Source organism: Carassius auratus, unplaced genomic scaffold, assembly GCF_003368295.1.
Source record: "Carassius auratus strain Wakin unplaced genomic scaffold, ASM336829v1 scaf_tig00008539, whole genome shotgun sequence".
Taxonomy (NCBI): domain Eukaryota; kingdom Metazoa; phylum Chordata; class Actinopteri; order Cypriniformes; family Cyprinidae; genus Carassius; species Carassius auratus.
The window spans coordinates 614,369-635,137 of NW_020523950.1; the positions used below are offsets into that span (position 1 = coordinate 614,369).

General features: G+C 34.9%; 2 protein-coding genes across 2 annotated transcripts; both read left to right on the forward strand.

Moving 5' to 3' along the window:
- Window positions 1-1,353: 1,353 nt before the first annotated feature.
- Window positions 1,354-13,853, forward strand: LOC113072106 (solute carrier family 13 member 3-like). The gene is given in 7 exon segments (XM_026245256.1): window positions 1,354-1,357; window positions 2,009-2,167; window positions 2,530-2,593; window positions 2,945-3,049; window positions 3,051-3,077; window positions 3,079-3,114; window positions 13,805-13,853. Coding segments are annotated over 7 exon segments (444 nt in total).
- LOC113072107 (osteoclast stimulatory transmembrane protein-like) lies at window positions 11,654-18,796 on the forward strand. The gene is made up of 5 exons (XM_026245257.1): window positions 11,654-11,851; window positions 13,805-13,918; window positions 14,714-14,851; window positions 16,927-17,926; window positions 18,422-18,796. The coding sequence occupies exons 4-5, from the start codon at window positions 16,937-16,939 to the stop codon at window positions 18,794-18,796; spliced, it is 1,365 nt and encodes a 454-aa protein (XP_026101042.1). The 5' UTR covers window positions 11,654-11,851; window positions 13,805-13,918; window positions 14,714-14,851; window positions 16,927-16,936.
- The last annotated feature ends 1,973 nt before the right edge of the window (window positions 18,797-20,769 follow it).

Sequence of the window (20,769 nt, forward strand, 5' to 3'; positions counted from 1 at the left end):
TCAGTAAGCCAATTGGCCAGCTATCCAGTGCGCTGTGATTGGCCGAATACCTCAAGCGTTTGACGGAAATGTTACGCCCTTAATATACTGTGATGCTGATCCAGTGATCCACAGTGCAAAGTTGATATATTTACTCTGCCACCAGCACGGATCAGCTGTAGGCATGACGAAGCGGATATCGTCCTCTTCTGGAAGGCAAAACAAAATATTTTTGCTTTCACAACAAAACACAGCATCTCCACCACATGGCACCAGTGGCAACAGCTAGAACAGAAATTAAGCCGCCTTTCTTAGCACGAGCATTTGGGTGGTGTTATGCAAATCTTCCCACATCATGACATGGAGGTAGGGGTGTGCTGGAACGCGCCGTTTTTGGAGGGATTTTACAAGTCTAACTTATAAAGAATCACTCTTTGGATTTGAGACTTTAGTCTTTGCAGATTTACAGACCTTATTTATGCACCAAGAGCTTCTAACACTCCAAAAAGAAAGGAAAACTCGAAATTGCATCACATGACACCATTAATATATTCATGTGGCGAGGGGGGGCGTGGTTCAGTGAGGTCTGCAGAGGGAGTCGGGAGACGGTGAGTAAATAGGTCAAGTGCAAGATAATAAAAACACCTGTGTGTGCTTGCTGTAATTGGTGTTGATAGAATGGATAAAAAGCCACTGGAAAGCGGGAAGGGTAGCAAGAGACTGGATGGAGAGCTTGTGCGTGCTTTTAGAGGCTGAGTGTCGTGAACTACTACAAAATGAAGTGTTTGTCTGAACTGTGTTTTGAAAACTGGCTGCGCAAACTTTTTGTTTGTGCTTCATTTTCATTTAATAAAAATGCACAAGTCACAGTAAGCCGACCCTGTCTTCTTCCTTCCATACTTCGACCTTGTAACAATTCTAATATATTTAGAAATTTAATTATTCCTGTGGTGACAATAGTCATACTGAATGTTCAGAACACATAAGTCTTCGAGTTAATCCCTGAGGGTTTAAGAGAAAATATGCTCACTATATACCAGACGGTTATTGATATATTTCCAGGGAAGGACAACTTTTTTTTAGCTAATAAATAATTTTATAGTCCATAATCTATGTAGCAACAGAGAAAATCAGTAATCAATTATTTATTTTGTTAATTGTAACCCATCTGAGTTTGAAACATGCTACAGCCCTTTAAGTGGTATTAAACAGAGAATTGCTGAGCTCTACAGGAACAGATATGACAAAATCAAATCTGAATCTTCTTCATGCAAAACTGCTGCAAACAGGAGCTGTGTCAGCCGAAGTAAGCATTTTTGTAAATTACAGGGTCAGACAGTTTATTTGTTCTTGTAATGCTGGTGGCAGGATGCAATGGGTACATACCATTTTACCATGTAAAGATTATAAGTGAGCTTAATAATAAAAAAATGCATATTCTGGTACCCATTATCAGAATGACATGAAAGCCCCAGGAGCAGAGGTTAGGGTCAGTGTGTTTCCAGGGAATGAATATTAAATTAAGATTTATGCATGTTGTTTTATTCAGTGATAAAAAACAAAAAACAAAATGAAAGAGGTATGTGAAATTTGTCTAAACTTCTATCTCTCTGCAGGATATTGGACAGCATCATGGCTTTATCATTAATAAAAAGAACTCAAATAATGAAAACCTTAAGCAATAATAATAATACTAATACTACTACTACTACTACTACTACTACTGATAATAATAATAATAATCATCATCATCATCATTCCTAGCAAACTGAATTCCAATTGCTCTTAATGTGCTTCAAAAAAACAAAACACAAAACAAAGAAGTTTCCCAGAATTCCCTGTGTATTTTATGATATTTTATTTAAATAGTTACACTGCTTGTGGTTTTCTTTTATGTACAAAGGATGTTGCATGTTGTATAGTTCATGTGTACAGCATTAATTTAGCATCATGTGTTATTTTGATTTAGATTTTATTATACTAGTTATTGTAGGAATGGTTCTGTAATAGTTTGGCTCTACTTGTCTAGTGATAGGCATGATGATCGCTTCCTCTTTCCTGTCAGTGTGGTTGAGTAATACAGCCACAACAGCCATGATGCTACCCATTGCTAATGCCTTACTGGAAAGCCTTTTCAGGAATCTGGAAACTCTAAAAGAGAACCGCAAGGACAAGAGTGATCCAGAGGGTTGGTTTGGAGAAATTAATATATACAAGCTTAGGAAATTAAAGTCTTTATGTGTAACATTTTAATTGAATGCAATCATGACATCTGCATATTATCAATGATCTAATTGGTTTGAGAATTTGTTTGTGTGTGAAATCAACCTGCACACATGAAAATATAATATACAACCTGAACAGAGAACTCTGAACTGAATTTTTCCAACACAGCGCTTTTGTTGTCTGGCAAAATTCCTTTAACGTATAAAGAGATTGAGAATGCGTCTTCTTCGTTTTAAAAATTCAGACAGAAGCTTTTTTTTTATCGGAAATTAATTTCATATTAAAGAGGTGTTTGTAATTAAAAAAGTAAACATTCCATTGCAGGTGATTCTCAGGTGAAGATGCATGTGCTTCGTTTTGAAAAACAGATGCTGGCCACAGAAGACAGGTAAGAGAAGAATTCATGTGACTATCTTTGAACAAGCAAACAAGCAAAGATCAAACACAGTGAGCTTGAAGATTTAATATAAATTTACCATTAAAAGTCAAACAACTTCTATAAAGTTCTTGCAGTAATTGCAGCAACAAATGTAATAATGTGTAATAATATTATTGATAATCTAGACCCAATTATTGGATTTTAAGTTTAGCATAGCTGAATTTTCTGATCCAAATGCAATGTGGAAAACCTTAAGAATGTTCTTGTGAATATGAATATGAGAACTTATTAGATCATCCTTTCATAGGCTTAAACAATTGAATTATTATTAAAAGATTCTGTCCCTCTGTAATCTCACAGACCGGACTGGACAGATAGATCAGAGCAAACGAATCTGGAAGAAGCCAGAAGAGAGGCTCAATACCAGATGAAGGTGTGGAAAGGATTTCTGATTTGTGTACCTTACAAGCAACGGAGGAACTGCAGCCCTCACTCGCCCCTAATTTGATCTTGGTGGGTCAGCTAAAGAGGTATACTATTTTTCCATGGTTGTCATGGTAAATTACCACAGTAATACTTTTGCATTCATTCTTTTATTTTTTATTCAACTACATTAATTTACTGGATACTTTTATCCAATGTAACATTCGTCTGAGCGATACAATGAAAGTAACTCATCTTAGGTATGCAATTACATGAAAAATGCTGCAATAAAAAGTTCCAAATTGCATTGAAGAGTGCAGTCTAGACATGCAAGTACAGCACAGTGAAAGAAATGTAAACGGATAACAAGAAAAAAGTACTTTAAGTGCTTATGGAAGAGATGTGGACATTTTGTGAAGACACAGTCATTAATGTTATGACTATAATGAATATGCCATTTTCGAATTATGCTCAGCTCTAAAATATTTAATTGGCAAGATTGATAGTGCCATTTGTGTAGTATTAGTTAAAAAAATAGAGTAATACTCATTCACTATTCATGCATGAATGGAAAAGTCATGGAAAATCATGTATTTTAAAAGTATTGATCTGTACAATACTGTACAGACAGCATTAGCAGCCTGACAGATCAATTATTCATGTCAGTATCAATGCTGGATTCAATTCAGTTCAAGTTTATTTGTATAGCACGTTTTACAGTACAATCATTGCAAAGCAACTTCACAGAAAATTAAGTTTCTACAATATTTAGTAGTAGCTTACCAGTGGTGACTGTCAGTTTATGTGCATATGGCAGAAATGTACAGAAAACAGACGATGAACAACATTAATTATTATATGATGCAATCAAACTTATAGCACAATTTGGTAGGTACATTTTGAAACCATGGTGCTGTCATCTCCATTCTGCAGTCAGCTCCATCATCTGTCTAACAAAATATCAAAGGTGAGATACTGTTTTCAGATCAGGCTTTAGTTCACACAATTAAATCAGTGCAATTAGTCCATTAGCTTTATTTGAACATTAACATGAATAACATTTCGTTTCTCATTACCACTGTATAGACTTCATGTGTCTTTGTGCTACTGAAAGGTGTAGAACAAAGGTATAGGCATGACTCATTTACTCTAGTGCATGTATTCTTGTAGTCTACATTCAAAAGTTCTCCCTCATTGTTCAAAACTTTTTTTTTTTCAAAATAATTCTGTTTATTCAAATTGGTTTGGAGGGGGACTGACTATGCTGCCATCTGGGAAAAGATTGAGCACAAATGGGTCTGAAAGTATAGCACCTGCTGTGTGAAAAGACTGTAGAGCATGTTTAGTGGATGTAATTTATTGCAGCTGTTGAGCTTGTTTGTTCACGACTTGCATGTAAATGATGCATTATAAGCAAAAAATGTGAGTCTTGAATCAGATTATACAAACAGAGCGAGAGATAAACACACATGCAGTTAACCTCATTATATAGTTTTCTTTCTTTAATTCATTGGTTGGATAAGCCAGCACAATCTCATGGCAATGTTTACCTGTTTTAAGTTTTAGTGAACTGGTGGCTAATTCGTATGAATTTGTATGATCTCATTCATGCCACTTTGTTATGTTTAGGAGTGCCAAGTTAATGAACATGAACCCTCCTGGAGACCTCAGACTGAACTGATTTTCCTTGAGTTTGGCTTACACAAATAATTCATAAATGTCATGAAGTGAGAGATCAAAGGTATCTCTGGGTTTTTCACATGGAATCAACCCCTAAAATGTTAAAGGTTGAACCACAGTGCAGTGTTGTGGTTCAACCTTTAACATTTTAGGGGTTGATTCTATGTGAAAAACCCCGAAGGTGAACAGTACATCTCAAATGGAAACTTACTCATGCAGTATATTTGTTTTAGATTCTTGCATTGATTTGGACATGCCCTGAGTACACCTGCACCATACACATTACACTTTGCATTTAGATCATTAAATTAGGGCCCCTGAAGTTACACAAAGTATGTTTTACAGCTGATATGATCACCAGTAAGATTTTTCATTTTGCTCTGGCCTTTAATTGAAAAAAAAAAATATATTTGAATGATAATATATACAGGGTGCGATTTGCCGGGGGGATGCGTGGGACCCTTTCTGGTCAATTATTTTTATCCTCGGTGAGGATAAATTTATCCCCCCCCTCAAAGTGATCAGTGCTACTTCACTAGTGGCGAGACGGATCACAAAACTTATCACGGAACCGTTTTCATGTACGGGAACACAGGAGACGGAAGATCCAAGTGCAGTGTAGGTTTATTAAGGGTAATCCAAAATTGGAATCAAACAAGCCGGGGTCATAATCAAACATCAGTCCAAACAGAAACAAACAAATAAACAAACAAGATCAAGAACAGGAACTAGAAAACTAGGCACATGAGGAAACTTAAGGACTCCAAGGAAAGGAAAGTAAGGACTCCATCCAGACAATTGGAAACAGACCAGATTACATAGGCAGGTTGATGACTATCAAGTGAAGACACCTGAGTGCAATTAACCGGAGTGCAATTACTGTGATGAAGGGGCAAGGCTTGTGGGAATTGTAGTGCCTGTGGTGAGGTGCCTATGGGGAAGTGAGACCACTAGTGGACACCCAGGGAAACACAGACCAGACAGCGTGACATCCGTGGTTTGATTAAAGTCTAATTTTATTTTAAAATGCACTACTTTGGCTGGCTCATCCTCTCTGTAATCAGCATTCTGCAGACTTGCTCAATGTCCTGCCCACGGCACTTTCTGATTGGTTACACCTCAGGAGTAATAGCCCATCAACACTTGCGAGATGGTTAAAGCCGGTCCGCTGGGCAGTGGGGTTGCCAACTTGGCCACTTTTTTGGCTAGATTTAGCGACTTTTTTCCAAAAAAAGCGACTAGTGACAAATCTAGCGACTTTTTGGACAATCATTTTTTAGTCTCTGAGACTCTCTGGTGCTGCCGCACGAGCGCGAAGTCTCTCTTTCCCAGGGCGAGCCTCTCTCTCTGTATCTGCTGTGTTCAGCTAGCACAGAGAGGAGCAGCACTTTCAGGTAAAAAAAAAAAAAAAAGATATTCTGTTGCTTCTTACTCTATTTTACAAGCAAGTATAGCCGACATCAGTCACAGCATAACCACTGACTTTATCGTATGTGTATTTGATTTCATTAGTGCAGATTAATGTTTGAGAGCTGGTTATGTAGTCTTAATGGACCGCATTTTGGTCATTATAATATTCATTCCATCGTCTGACAACAGAAACATTAAAATATAGTAATAAAAACAGTTTTATTGAGAATTAAATTAAATGGCTAAATTTAATTGCAGTATGTGAGCATAGGAAGCATTGAATGCTAGACAATACAATTATTAAGTGCATGATGTCATGTAGTTCATGTTATCATTATTTTTATGAATTAAAATGTTTCAAAACATCCCCCCTCTGCTATATATCTGTGGATATTAAAACCCAGTTCCAGTATTTAGTTACTATTAGTGTTATATGGAGGGTAGGGGTGAACTCAATTGCAAACAGGAAGTACAACACAACGGTTTATTAAAAACAAAAAAAGGGGAAAACAAAACCCACGAGGGGGAAAACAATGACTTGGGCAGAGACTAAATAACTAAACAAGACTGGGTTGAGACGATAAACAAAGACTCTAAACACTAGAACTCTAACTACAAACAAACACTCACAGGTAATACAACGACTTCTTCAAGGGGTAACAATGATACAACATCTCACAAGCTAACATGTAGAAACAATCACAGGAACCATGTAGAAATACATATGTAGAAACCAAATTAAAAAACTGTCATATTCTGACTGCATGTGAGCATTTCGTTATATCCTTTTAAATTTTTAGAATAGCAGTTTTCAGATTATAGGGTGTTGATTCATGAAATACCTTTATCTGTTTATCTCAAAAAAATAAATAAATGTAAAATTCCTGAGGGACTAAAAACAAACAACTTCATAAAAAATTTTAAAAAACTTTATTCACTTAAATAATAATCAGTATCATTTGTCTTCTCTCACAGCAATGAATACGATGCTTGAATGCTGGTTTTCATAATTTATTTAAAATCGAATATAATTCAGACCAACACAATGGCTATATATTTATACTTTTACGTAAAGGTCAAATTTATTTTATATGTGCTACAACAAAACTCTGTCATCATGGATTTGATTTATTCTTCAAGATGAAAAATGTATAGAATTAGGAGTTACTTTAATATGTTTTTGAAAATTTGTATTCAAAAATACATATTTACTAAGAACAAATTAATGTCAAATTTATATACAGTACTGTGCAAGTGTCTTAGGCCACTAGTATTTTCACCAACAAAAAATGGTTTTAAGCCAGTTATTTCTATATTTTGCTGTAGTGTGTCAGTAGGAAATATCAGTTTACATTTCCAAACATGATTTTTTCCATTAATTGTAATAATCCAGTGATATTTTTGCTTGCACAAGGAGTCTGACGTCTCACCATCATCAGTCTGTCTGGAATAACATGAAGGAACAGAACAAACTGAGAGAGAATAAATCTAGAAGAACTCTGTCAATGTCTCCAAGACACTTTAGTCTGTACATATGTAAATAAGTGTATCCAGAAATAAGGGCTTCCTCCTCTCCCTTTTTTTTTTTTTGTGGTCCATTACACTAATGCACTCATTCAGAGAGGTTCAAAAATATGGACTATTCGATCTGCATCCTCCACAGAGCTGACCTTTCTCTATCTACAAGATTGCAGTTCAACTCGAGTCACACCAAGACAAACCCACAACTTAAAGAAAAAACAGAGAGAGAACCGAATGACGTGTGCAGTGGGTGGGCTCAATGATTCACCATCTCTAGATGAGAGGAATAAGATTGAAAGCACGCCGTTTCTGAACATGAGACGATGAATCAGTTAGCAGGGTTATGGCAATTACATTGATTCAGTGGTTCATATTAATGTGCTGAGATCAGGACTACTAAAAATCAGGATTACTGCTTGCATTAATATCTTGTCTGCACAATTGTTTTGACATTTTCATTCACACAGCACATCTTATCTGCAGCTGTGTGAGTAAGTGAGTTTTTTTACAGGGTTTCCCCACCTCCTTAAAAAGTCTTAAATTTAGTTGTATTAAATTTAAGGCCATAAAAAGACTTAAATGGAACAAGTAAGTCTTAATTATGATTTCAAGAGGTCTTACATTTTGGGTAAAAATTGCAATATGATGAATGTGACGATTAAATTTCAAAAGGCTATGAAATTTTGAAATAAATACGAGCAATGCATGCTTCAAAGTGTGGTGCTGCTGTGTTTACTGCCGTTACCGGGGAAACCGCTGTATTTCTGCCACTTCAATTGTGCCTCCTGCTGGCAGAGCTGCTGTTTTTGATTGGACCAATGTGAAAATCAACACATTTTACGGTGCTGGACTCCGCTTCGTCCACGGTGAAAGCCGATCCAGTGATTCCACAGTGCAAAGTTGATGTATTTCCTCCAACCAGCACATATCAGCTCCAGACATGATGAAGCGGATATCTTCCTCTTTTGGAAGGCCACCATTTGTATAACTACACTTCCATTAAAAAATACCATGGTTAAACTATGGTTAGTGTCAGTGGTGGAAATGGCCAAAATTCCCTGGGTGGAACTCTAAGTTGGGGTTACTTCTAGACGGCTTTTCAGAATTAATTAATTATAAAAACCTTTATAATCTATAACATTACTTATTTCATGTTTCCTCTAAACCATATTTTTTTTAGGTATCTATCTATCTATCTATCTATCTATCTATCTATCTATCTATCTATCTATCTATCTATCTATCTATCTATCTATCTATCTATCTATTTGCACTACAGAGGTGGCACAGAAAGGAACACAGGAAGGGAAGGGAGAGCTGGTTAGTCTTAATGAGTCGTGTTTCTGTCACTTTTTCATGTTCATCCTGTTGTCTGACGACAGAAACCGTCAAATATATAAAGGAAGACAGTTTTTAGAATTTAGCTGCATCAAAATACAGTATGTGGCACAGAGAGAGGCAAACAAATGTAATAATAAATAATAAATGTACATTTTGCATGTTCAGAAGTGAGCTGCCCTGTCTTGCAAAAATGCAAACAGGTTTGTGTAAGTATATTTGCTCAGTACAAAGACAAAGAAGTAATAGGAACCTAGTATTTCTATTTTATTTTTTCATGTGTCTAATAGACATAAACAAGTTCTTTGAAAAACATATATGACCTATGAATCATGCTTTTCATGCTCTGTTAACAATGGTTTCACTAATAATAAACATATATTACATAAAGCATCCATATTTGTCCATGTCAAGTCAAGCCTGCTACAGTATATTGTCAATTCTTCCACATGTACAGTACATAATTGAAACTGTGTTACTCTCAGACCCTTGGTGCATACAGATAACACTAACAGTAGAACATTAAATAGAGTTGCTAAAATAATTGTCCATGCCCATGTTGATTAGATTAAAACTTGAAGGCCTGGTTTCACAAATGGGGTTATGCAACTTTTACAAAAATACCTTAGAGTAAAATTTTACAGGTGTGCATCTTGACACAGAACAATGACACTGACATATTTTAAGATATGTCAGAGCAAGATATTTTCAGTTGAGACAGTTCAAACATGTATTTTATTCTGGGACTAGCTTAAGCCTTGTCTGTATTAAGTATTAATTTAAGTTATGTTTAGAACAAATAAAAATGTGTGATTAAATTGTGATTATTCACAAGTTAACTCATTACAATCATGGAATATATATTTTATATATTTATTATTTATTTAATATATAATATATATTTTAATTGATTGACAGCCCTATAAATTAAAATGAATAAAATAAAATTACGCTGGTAACTCATCAGTAGACTTTCCTCATCAATATAGGCTATCTTTTTTCACACTTTTGTCACTCATTCAAGTTTTTATATGAATGAAGGAACCACTGAAGGGAACTGATTGTCTTCAGAAAAGTTTCGATCGCATTTTATTTTACCTGTAACGTGGAGTCCAAGATGTTCAGATCCTTATGCAGTAGTTTATTATTAAGAATGGTCAAACAGGCAGAGATCAGAAAACATTGTCAGGTATGTCAGGGGATAATCAAAATCAGAACCAAAAACAAGCAGAGGTCGGGGCAGGCAGCAGAGAATCACAGTCGGTATACACAATCCAAGATCAGACACGGAAGGAACAAACACAGGGAAAACGCTAGGAAATGCCAGGCAGAACTAAACAAGACTTTGCAATCATTAAGAGTCCAAACACAGTATATATAGGGGAGTAGTAATGGGGAGCACCTGGTGGTGATTAGCCCTAAGCACAGGATTCTGGGAAATGGAATAGGAAATGGGAATGGACACAAAATGCCAGAGTCCTGAGTGGAGTGCCCTCTACTGGAGTTCATGGGCACTCCAGCTGACAATCGTGACATTACCTGATAAAGTATCATTTATTAGCTGAGCTGCTTTGTTTACAGCAGTTACCGGGGAAACCACTAAATATCTCTGATGTTCCAAAAGCACCTCCTAGTGGCAGATAATGAATTTGCATTTTCAACAATCCAGTCTACAGTTTTTGTTTCTGACCAATGCGAAAATTCACCCACATCTGTTTTAAATAATATAATAATTTATACTTTCAAATCATTCCATTCTTTTAAAAAAATGGTTTAATGGTTCAATTGTGAGGTTTATCATTTTATAATTTATATATATATATATATATATATATATATATATATATATATATATATATATATATATATATATATATATATATATATATATTCTTTTTGTTAAAACTTGTATCTCAATTGTAAATCAATTTATATTTTGTGGTCTACAACATAAAATAATAAAAGTGTCTGCTAAATTAATAAATGTAAATGAAAGAATCCCATTGTAACGTACATAAAAAATGTAGAAACATCGGACACAACAATGTGGCACCATTGTGCAGCAGCTTTTTTATTGCTGTCTTTGCAAAAATGTTTCACAAATTCATCTTTCTTTCAGACTGCTAATTCTCACACATTCTCTGGCCCCTACAATATTTCGATTGTCCTACAAATGGAAGACAGTGGAAGTTTTCATTAAACCTTTTTTTTTTTAAACAGTCTTTTTTGTAATTTGGTGACCTCACTTAATTAAACAATTAAATTCACAAATTAAGTGACAACATTAAACTTATTAAAAGCATCTGATAACTAGTCAACCAAATAACAACCAGCTTCCATCAATTCATGGCTGTGTCTAAAATAACATTGCGGTCGTTAAAAACTAAAAACAAAACAAAACAAAAATTTAGATGCAGACCTCAGAATCTCAAAGAAAGTAGGTCAGGCTATGTTTTATATACACTGTGAATTAGGACATAGGATAGTATTTTTTGCCTACTATATACAGTATACAGAAGTATGCATATTTGGATAAAAAGCTATGGTTCATACAGTAAGTGTTCATCTTTATAGCAGTGATCTTGGACTCTATAAGTATGAATTTTCAGATCAACAATAAAAAAAAAAAAAAAAAAAAAAAAACAGAACAGCTTTTCCTATCATCCACCATCTGAAGGTTGCACTGAACAACTTTGCCTCATTGTTGCTAACTAGAGCTTGAAAAAGCAACACCGAAGGTAACACTAGCAACACTTACTGCTTCTCCCTACATGTTTCTGTGTTGATCTCCTTTCAGCTACGTTTCTGACGCAGTAACTGGAGTCATCATCATCTCCATCCTCTTTTTCTTTCCATCCCAGCATCCTTCTCTCCACTGGTGGTTCGATTCAAGAGGTCAGTGGGTGGTTTATTGATTTTCTGCTTGTGGTTTTACAACAGCTGAGAGCTATGGAATTATACATTTTAATTTGAACAAACTTCACAATCAATCAACATGATTAATTTCATAAAATAAATTATGGCCCTAAAACATAATACAGTATAGGCTTGTATAAGGCTTGAATTAGGTAAAATGGGACACTGTTTTGTTTTGTGATTTTATTTATTTTTACATTTTTTGGCAGGATAAATCTTGTTACTGCATTCTGTTTACTACAGTAACTTTAAAGCAACACAGTTTATTCTGGCAGTTAAAGAGGTTTCAGGAGCATGTCTGAGTGCAGTTAATGTGGAATGAGACAAAGAATGTTAATGATTCATATTAACGTATCTAAGAGAGATCCAGCAAATAACTGTGTGCAGAGGGATTATAATAATCTCAAACAAATCACATATCACTACTTCATTTACACTGTGTACACACAGTATATACTGTATCTTCTGTCTATAATTGAGGAGAAAAAATCTGTTTGCTAATTTTTTATTAATCTACTCTGCAGAAAAGGTCTCTTGGAATAAAAATATTTAGTGATTTAGGGGTTTGGTTGTAAAGTGGTTGTAAAATTTCTAGCTGGCTTATTAGAAGTTCTGTAAATTAATAAAAAAAATATGTAATAATAAATGTTCTTTATTGGCATCCAAATAGATCCATGAAGAACCTTTAACATCCTGTGCACAAAAGTTTTATGGTGGAAAAAGGTTCTTCAGATTGTTAAAATGTTCTTCACATTTTTTTCAAGACTTGTTTACTAAAAGGTTATTTGGGGAAGATAATTCTTCTATGGTACAGATAAAAGCAGAAGATAGTTCTTCTATGGTATCGCTGTAAAACCCCCCTTTTGGAATCTTTATTTTAACGAGTGTATTGTGTGTGCTCAAATAAAATTACATATTTGTATTTCTGCTTTTTTAATCTGATTCTTGATGTTGAACAGCAGTGTAAAGTTTACATTTATACATTTGGCAGAGGCTTATAATCCAAAGCAAGTTACTTTACTGCAGTTTTTCTTAGAAATTGAACCCATGACATTGGTGTTGTTTAGGCAAGATGAGCAACAGAAAAAAAACAAAAAACTGTAGCCCTATTATTGTCATTAGATTTGCTGAGATATCTCCTACATGGCTTTGTGTTCATTTGTATTTTTGGCTCAGTGCATTAATGTTTGGCAAATATAGATTTTTGTGCTGAACTTAAGAGGTTGATTCATCATAGTAATCGTAATGAAAGTGAATATTAAACCAATTTTGTGAAACCACGTTGGCTTCAGTGTTAGGCCTGTATTGTGAATTATTTTTTCATATTTATTAGAATTTTTTTAAAGGTGCATATTAAATTATTAATTCTAGGCCACATGTAAAAGCTGTGCTGTCTAACTCACTGGCAGTATTTTATATTGAGAGCTGTGAAGTAGCAGCATCAAACATTCTGGTGTCCACATTTACCATTTTTAGGAGCAATCAAATGAAGTAAAGATCTACATTTCATCTCTTCTCAGTTGAATTTTAATCTCAGCCTGTTCCAAATCAATTTTCTTTTCTTGAGCAGTTCAAAATATGTAATCAAATTCTGATGTCAAAAACACAGCATTTCCTGTAGATGTTTTGTGCAACATAAACCTTGAGTGAGCTGTAGGATGAATCTGCCTTGAACTCACTGTAATGTTATATATATTTATTATGTTTGTGTATTTGTACAGGATCATTCAGATTTATTGTCGATCAATATGGGTCTTTTTTTTTGTTTGTTTTTAATCAGCAACCCTTGATCCCCTCCAATATATATATATTTAAAGGATGTAAACAGAATGTCTGTTTACATCCTTAAATCTTTCTTTCACATATGATTTGCCCTTGATATGTTCAGCTTGAGGTCATAATTAATTTTCATTTCTATCTTTATCTCTCCAGACTCAAATACATCATATGTTCCCCTGTTGTCATGGAGAAAAGCTCATAGAGTGTGTGCCGTGGAATATGACTTTACTGATGGGTGGTGGATTTTTAATGGCCAGAGGCTGCGAGGTACCTCATTATCTGCTTTTTACTTTTTGGTCTGAAATACAAGCTGGAACTTGACATTACATAGCTGAAAGTTCTCATCGCTGAACTGGTATGGACAAAACATATATACACAGTATAGAAGCATAAGAAGTCTTTTAAGCTTACCACGACTGCATTTATTTGATTAAAAAAAAGAGTAGGTGTGTTTTCACGATTCACTGCTGTGTGTGTTTGTGTGTGCATTTAGATGGGTTAAATTCAGAACACAAATTCAGAGTATGGGACACCATACTTGACTAAATGTCTTGTCACTTTCACTAATATTGCTATAATTAAAAAGTGTTTTCTATTTTAATATTTTAAAACTGAATTCATTCTTGTGATGGCTTTGTGATGGGAGTCTTTTCTGAGGAAATGTATTTACTTTTGATAAATTTAATGCGTCCTTGCTAAATAAAAGTTGTAATTTATATACATAGCTCTATTATTATTATTATTTTTATTATTATTATTATTTTTATTATTATTATTATTATTATTATATATAAAAAAGTCTTACTGACCTCAAATAAGTGCATTCAAATTTTGACACATCACCTACCATCGCCATCAAAGAAGTGACATGTATTTTTTTTATTTTTTACATCAAGATTGTATATTTAAAATTGTTATAATTCATCTCAAGCAAAATGAAAACAGCTTGATGTGATTGTTTCCATACATTTTTTAGTGTGACATAAATGTCCCAATATTACGCATATATGATTCTATGATTATGATCATAGTCATAATATCCACCAAACACTTTATTTTCAGGCCATCTGTATGAAAGTCAACCCACTGAACTTCATGATCCCAGCAACGACTGGCTGCTCTTACGCTTTCATGCTTCTTGTGTCCGCACCTCCAAACTCAATCGCCTTTGCCTCCGGACACCTGATGGTCAAAGATATGGTGAGAAAACAACCACAAAAACACATTACATCCGAGCACACAGTTGTTTTCGGTTGCTGAATAAGACGTGTGTAATGTTCCCAGGTGAAAACGGGGTTTGTGATGAACACCCTGAGAATTCTTTGTGTGTCTCTGGGCATGAACACTAGGGTCTTCATATGTTCAATCTACACAAATACCCTGATTGGGCGAGACCTTTAAATGCTTCCTCAGCAACTGTGGCTTTGCATACTATAGCGACTATGAATATGACAGGATAGAAAACAACCACAGAAACCAATATGGACTCAAATTCGGTCCAGATTCTGTAAATACTGTAGATATAAGACTAAAAAAAATTGAAAAATAGCTTAACTGAGGAATTCCCAATGTGGATGGATCATGACTATCATTACCTCACTTCCTACTCAGCACTGCCCTCTTGTGCCTAGATGACACTTCACCAATTCGGGGCAAGAAATTTAAAAATGTTTAAAAAATATGTTATGTTTATATATGTAGATTTAAACTGGTAGGAAGCATGTTGATTTCAGGATGTTACATTTTCTTAAATCTTAACATTGTTAATAAAGTATCATCTGCATTTTTTTTATTGTAAATTTGTTGTGTAGACATTTGTATTAATGTTGTAAATTAGTTGGATTAATGCAATGTACGTTATAATGATTAATTATGTAACATTTCTGTTGTTGCTCATTATGTATAAATCCCAATTCCAGCTTTTATTCAGCAAGATTATCTTGAGTTATTGGTGATCCTCTAAACAGACAGTTACAGATTTAATACTCAAATCCATATTAATGAATCCATATAAAGACAATATATCCACTGTCGTTACAGAACAGGAGAAAATACAGTGTGGGAGTGATGGAAATGATAACGTTAAACGCTCAGAAGACTGTACTTGTTTTATGAAAACCACTTGAAACAACAAGCACAGTATTTACAGACTTACCTCTTAATTTTTTATTTATTTATCCTCCATGAAAAGAGCAGTGTTGTTTTTTTCTGCCAAGCCACATGGTGTTGTGTAAGTGAACATGTTAGAGGCTGCGCAGTGTGAACGGTGTTTGGGATTCATGTGAATCTGAGCAACCGAATGAGTCAGTATGAATGTGTGTTCAGCACCCAGCTCAGAGTCATAGGACTGAATATGTATAAATATGTGTCTTCTGTGACAAGCTCAATATGAAGCTGTTCTGCTATGATGATGACCGACCTTTCAATGTTGAGATATGACCTTATTTAAGCCTCCAACTGCCTCTTTTAACCAACAATAATGATGCCTTTAAGAAACTACCATCTCTCTATTTTGTCTCTCAGGTATGTCTGTATTTCTGCAATTATAAAAGATTTATGGTTCCTAATGGAGACAATTAGCACCATAAATGAGCAAGAAGTAGACCAAGTGGAAGTAGGCTATGTATTAGTTTAGTGTTAACACTTTATTTTACAGTGTTTGTGTTCTCATGTACATAATGAGATATATTATTGCACTACATTTAATAATTACGTAGTTGTTGATTTTGCTATTGCTGATACTAGCACTTCATTGCAATGCCATGTAACAAAACATGTTTGAAAATTTAATAATCAAATGTTTCATAAAGAAACTTGCTATTTAATTGTTGATACTTTAGATGTACATCTTCAACAGAATTTCCCCCCAGAAAAGTGTCACTGTTTACACATCCTCATCCTCAAAATCTGTAATTTTCTTTAGTGGAAAACGAAATGTATTTTCTAATTTGTCCATATGACTTTGTTAGTGGTTATCATATGACTTTGTTTGATTTTGTTTGAGTCATATAATCACCATTCACTTTTAATGGAAAAAGCAGACTAGAAAATTTGTGTTATAGCAAATTATTTTTTTTTCTGTTCCGCTAAAGAAATAAAGTCAAAAGGATTTATTTTTTACTTTTAGTTTATAGAAGTGACTTATATTCCATTAGAACAACTGTAAGCAAAATAAGCCGATAAAGACTCTTTCAGTTATCCTATAGAGATGAATATTTTCCTTTTGTCTGATTTCTAACTCTCTGTGTCACTGTTTATGTGTCTGTGTGTGTTAGAGCCTCAGTGATGAGCAGGATGGAGGCGCTGTGGTTGTGTTACTCTTCTCCGACTCCTCAGAGTGCAAGTCACCTACTCGCCCTACTTCTTCTCTGTCTCTCATTGGCTGCTGTAACTGCTTCACTGCTTTTCCACTGGCTCATAAATCTTTTAAAATATGACATCCAGACAGCATTGATTGCAGTTGGTATCTATGCCATAGCTGTGTTTATCCTGTCATCTCTCATCCATCCGTTTCGATGTGCTTTCACTCTAATCTTCCCGACGTTGTTCACCCGGCAAGGCTGTAAACTGATCTTGTCCACATCTATGATGATCATAGTGCTGTACGTCCTACCCAACATGGCCGCCAACATTGCAACTCTCACAAATGTTGTGAAATGCACATCAGAAAAACTCTCTCAAAGTCTCCTAAGCAGCTCGGAGCTCATAAACAGCATAAAGGACAATATGGTCAGAAGAGCCGAGGAGAGTGCATATGGGAGTTTACTGCAAACGCTGCATGATTTTGATCACAGCACACATATTAATGTCTCCGAAGTGAAGCGACGGTTGCATTTGTTGAGTCAGCGGGTGCAGGAGGATTTCTCTGAAGTTGACCATCAAGTACAGGACCTGAAGCTGCTATTCAGCAGAATCTTTGCTGCTGTTTTTGTTCTGTATTTGTTCACAGAGTCCGTCATGTACCTTCGGTCTTACCTGACGTCTGTAAGATTTGATAACACATATATCACAGGTGGGCTCAGGAGGAAAGGAGCTGAACAAGGGATTGTGGTTGAAGCAAAGGATGTGAAAAATGGAGTAAACTCCACCAGTTTCAGAATAACTCAAAAAGAACTTTTCAAATGTCTGGCTCCAGCAGTGGTGATCACTCTGTATCTGCTAATGACAATCTTTTTGATAGTGCTGGACCACTTCTTATATTACTTGGTGAAATTATGTGGTGCTTGGATTTCAAACATGCCACCCACCAACATCGGCATCAACGTCGACTTCAAGGTTATCCACTCCCCAAGTTTCTCCTTACAGATATTCTGATGAAATGTAACTCCAAGAAATTAGTCTCTGACCTATTGCTATTGTTCCTCATTTGTAATTCGCTTCGGATAAAAGCATCTAATGTAGATTAAAGCATTGTTTTAAGATGTATACTTATGTACAAATGTGTAAGTAAACAAAAAGTCAAACTAAACCGGAAGTCAAAGACTTAATTGACTTCCATATTATATATTTTTTTTTCCACATGGAAGTCAGTGGCTACCGTCAACTGTTTGGTTACCAACATTCTTCAAAATATCATCTTTTGTGTTCAACAGAAGAAAGTAATGCATACAGGTTTGGAACAACTGTAAATGATGACAGAATGTTTCTTTCAAGTTAAAGCAGAAGTTTCCAAAAATGAAAACACTCATAGGCTAGTTACTGTTCACAATTGTGAAAAATAATAACAATTCTTTTTCTTCTCTTCTGCTTTATCTTTCTTATTCATCTCAGGTTGGAGCAGAAGTGGGCATCTGTCAGATCTTTAGCTTAGACTGTCAGGCAGAATTGTTGAACTTCAACAGAACTTACACAACCCGAATACACTCTGATCCAAACATGTGTGAGGCCCAATCCAGTAAACTGAACCCAGGTGTAGTGACGGCGCTGCTGTTCCTCTATCTGTTCAGCTACGCCCTGCTGCCGCTGGAGGTCTATGCGCGACGCCTTCGGAGGAAAGTAGCGGCTTCTTTCTTCCAGGCTCAGGAGGGGAGAAGGGTCGAGTTCCTTATCAAGAAAATTCTAACTAAACAAAAGGAAAGACAGAATGTTTTCTTCATAACCAAGCATCAAGATAAAGAAGTGTTTGGGAAAATAGATCGGCTATAATACACTCAATACAAGGTTGTATTTTATATATTTTATTGAATTGTAAATATTCTTAATTATAATTCAAATTTGTGAATCAAAAATTTTTTTCAACAACATTTACTTTCTCTCAAAATAACAGACAGTTCTCATGCACAAAAGCGGTAAATTATTTCGGCTTTTGTTTTTAATTCATATTTCTACTGCAGTTAAGAGGCATGTGATATGGCCTATGATGCGGGAAAAGAAAAAAAAATAGCTCAGTGTTTAACGGAGTGAGAATAGCTTTCTGCTTTTACCTTACAGTTCACGATCCATTAAAGGACTGTGTTTGTGACATAGAGCCTGATCTGGAAGGACTGGATGATGGAAACATGGCACTAATGGACAAGAAATCGAAGGGTCTTACAGCACAGCAAGAAGGAACTGTAAATACTTAGGAGGCTGCCGTGGTTATTATATGTGTATTATACTGTATGTACACAAACTGAAATCATAAAAAAGAGTCAGATACTATGTGCATCACTGTTAATGATTTAGATAATGAGTTATATCAGGAAAAAAAAAACATTGCATTTCTTTTTTTTTTGTGAGAGAGATCTCGCATCTTACTGACGTCAAACAGATCTGAACAGCCAGATTTGAATATGTGAACACACTACGGTTTATTATCATTTCAGGCTGATTTATCAGTTTGTGTCGTGCAGATTATAAGAAATGCAAAATTGCAAAACTACATTGTTGTGTTTTTGGCACATAAATACTGTTTTAACATTAAAAGTGGATTTTAAATATGCCAATTTTAAACCATACATCAGTGTTGGCATTATTTTTTTGATTCACTGTATTAAATGATGCATATTACAGTACACTTATTCATGCATTTAACTTTTATGGTTCACATATAGTTTAAAGGGACAGTTAAATAACACAAAAGTCCATCAAAGAGTGCATATGGGAGGAATATAGATTCTTAATTTGTCACTTTTCCAACTACATCAGGGGTAAGTTCAGTGGTCACTTTCTTGAGCGCTACATTATTCTTGTCTCTGTCACAGCACACTTAAACAGCTTTGCTGCAGTGCCACTATCATCTGTCTCATAGCAACTGCCTCTTAAAGCTGTCCGCATCGCCATGACATTTCAAAGATAATACACTGATAAAACCATTTTCTGGGAAAGAAAGTGCAAGCATTAGTCAAAGAAACAACTGAAAGACATTCAAAGCCACGAAAAGGTAATTATTAAATGTTTAGGAGGAAAGCCAGTGAGAGCCCTTTAATAATATCTGATAATGGATGATAATGGAAATATGTAGAGTCTCAGACCCAGAACAAGCAATGAAAGGCAGAAAAGGAAGAGGAAGAGGAGTTGAATGAAGCTGATTCTGAAAATAACACTCTCAGGGCAATATCCCAGAGAATGTTAGCCAGTAATGAAAATTCTGTCATTATTTACTCACCCACACCCAAAACCAGATTTTCTTTCATCTTTGGAACACAAAAGATGTTTTAAAATTCCTCTTTTCTATGCAGTTACCATGAATGGGGACTGAATCTTTTAAGCTTCTAAAAAGATATAAAAATACCTTAAAATGACAAGTAAAAAGTCCTGTGTGCTATATTCACTATAAGTTACAGAACAGTTATGAAATATAAGTTATTAACTTAAAATCTTGTCACATGCTCTAGGCGTGTTAAGGAGAACAGTATATTTAAACATTTAAATAGATTTTGTAATAATTTAAGTCTGTTCCTGATGTATTGCTTCTGAAGGATTGAAGTAAAGCACATATTTTAGACCATTATTATGATTTTATTCTTATTTTTTATTTTTTTTTCAATGAAACTGGATGGGTAATAAAAGAACCAGTACATTCTAACAAATTTCTCTTTTCATGTTCAGAGAACATAAAGTGATGGTTTAACATCATTAGGTTAAGTACATAATGACAGAATTTTCATTTCTGAGTGAACTGTTCCTGTTTTTATTGT

Coding starts and splice junctions, on each gene's coding strand:
- LOC113072107 (XM_026245257.1), top strand. CDS start 16,937: ATGAGCAGGATGGAGGCGCTGTGGTTGTGTTACTCTTCTCCGACTCCT. Junction 17,927..18,421: donor GCATCAACGTCGACTTCAAG/GTTATCCACTCC, acceptor TATTCATCTCAG/GTTGGAGCAGAAGTGGGCAT.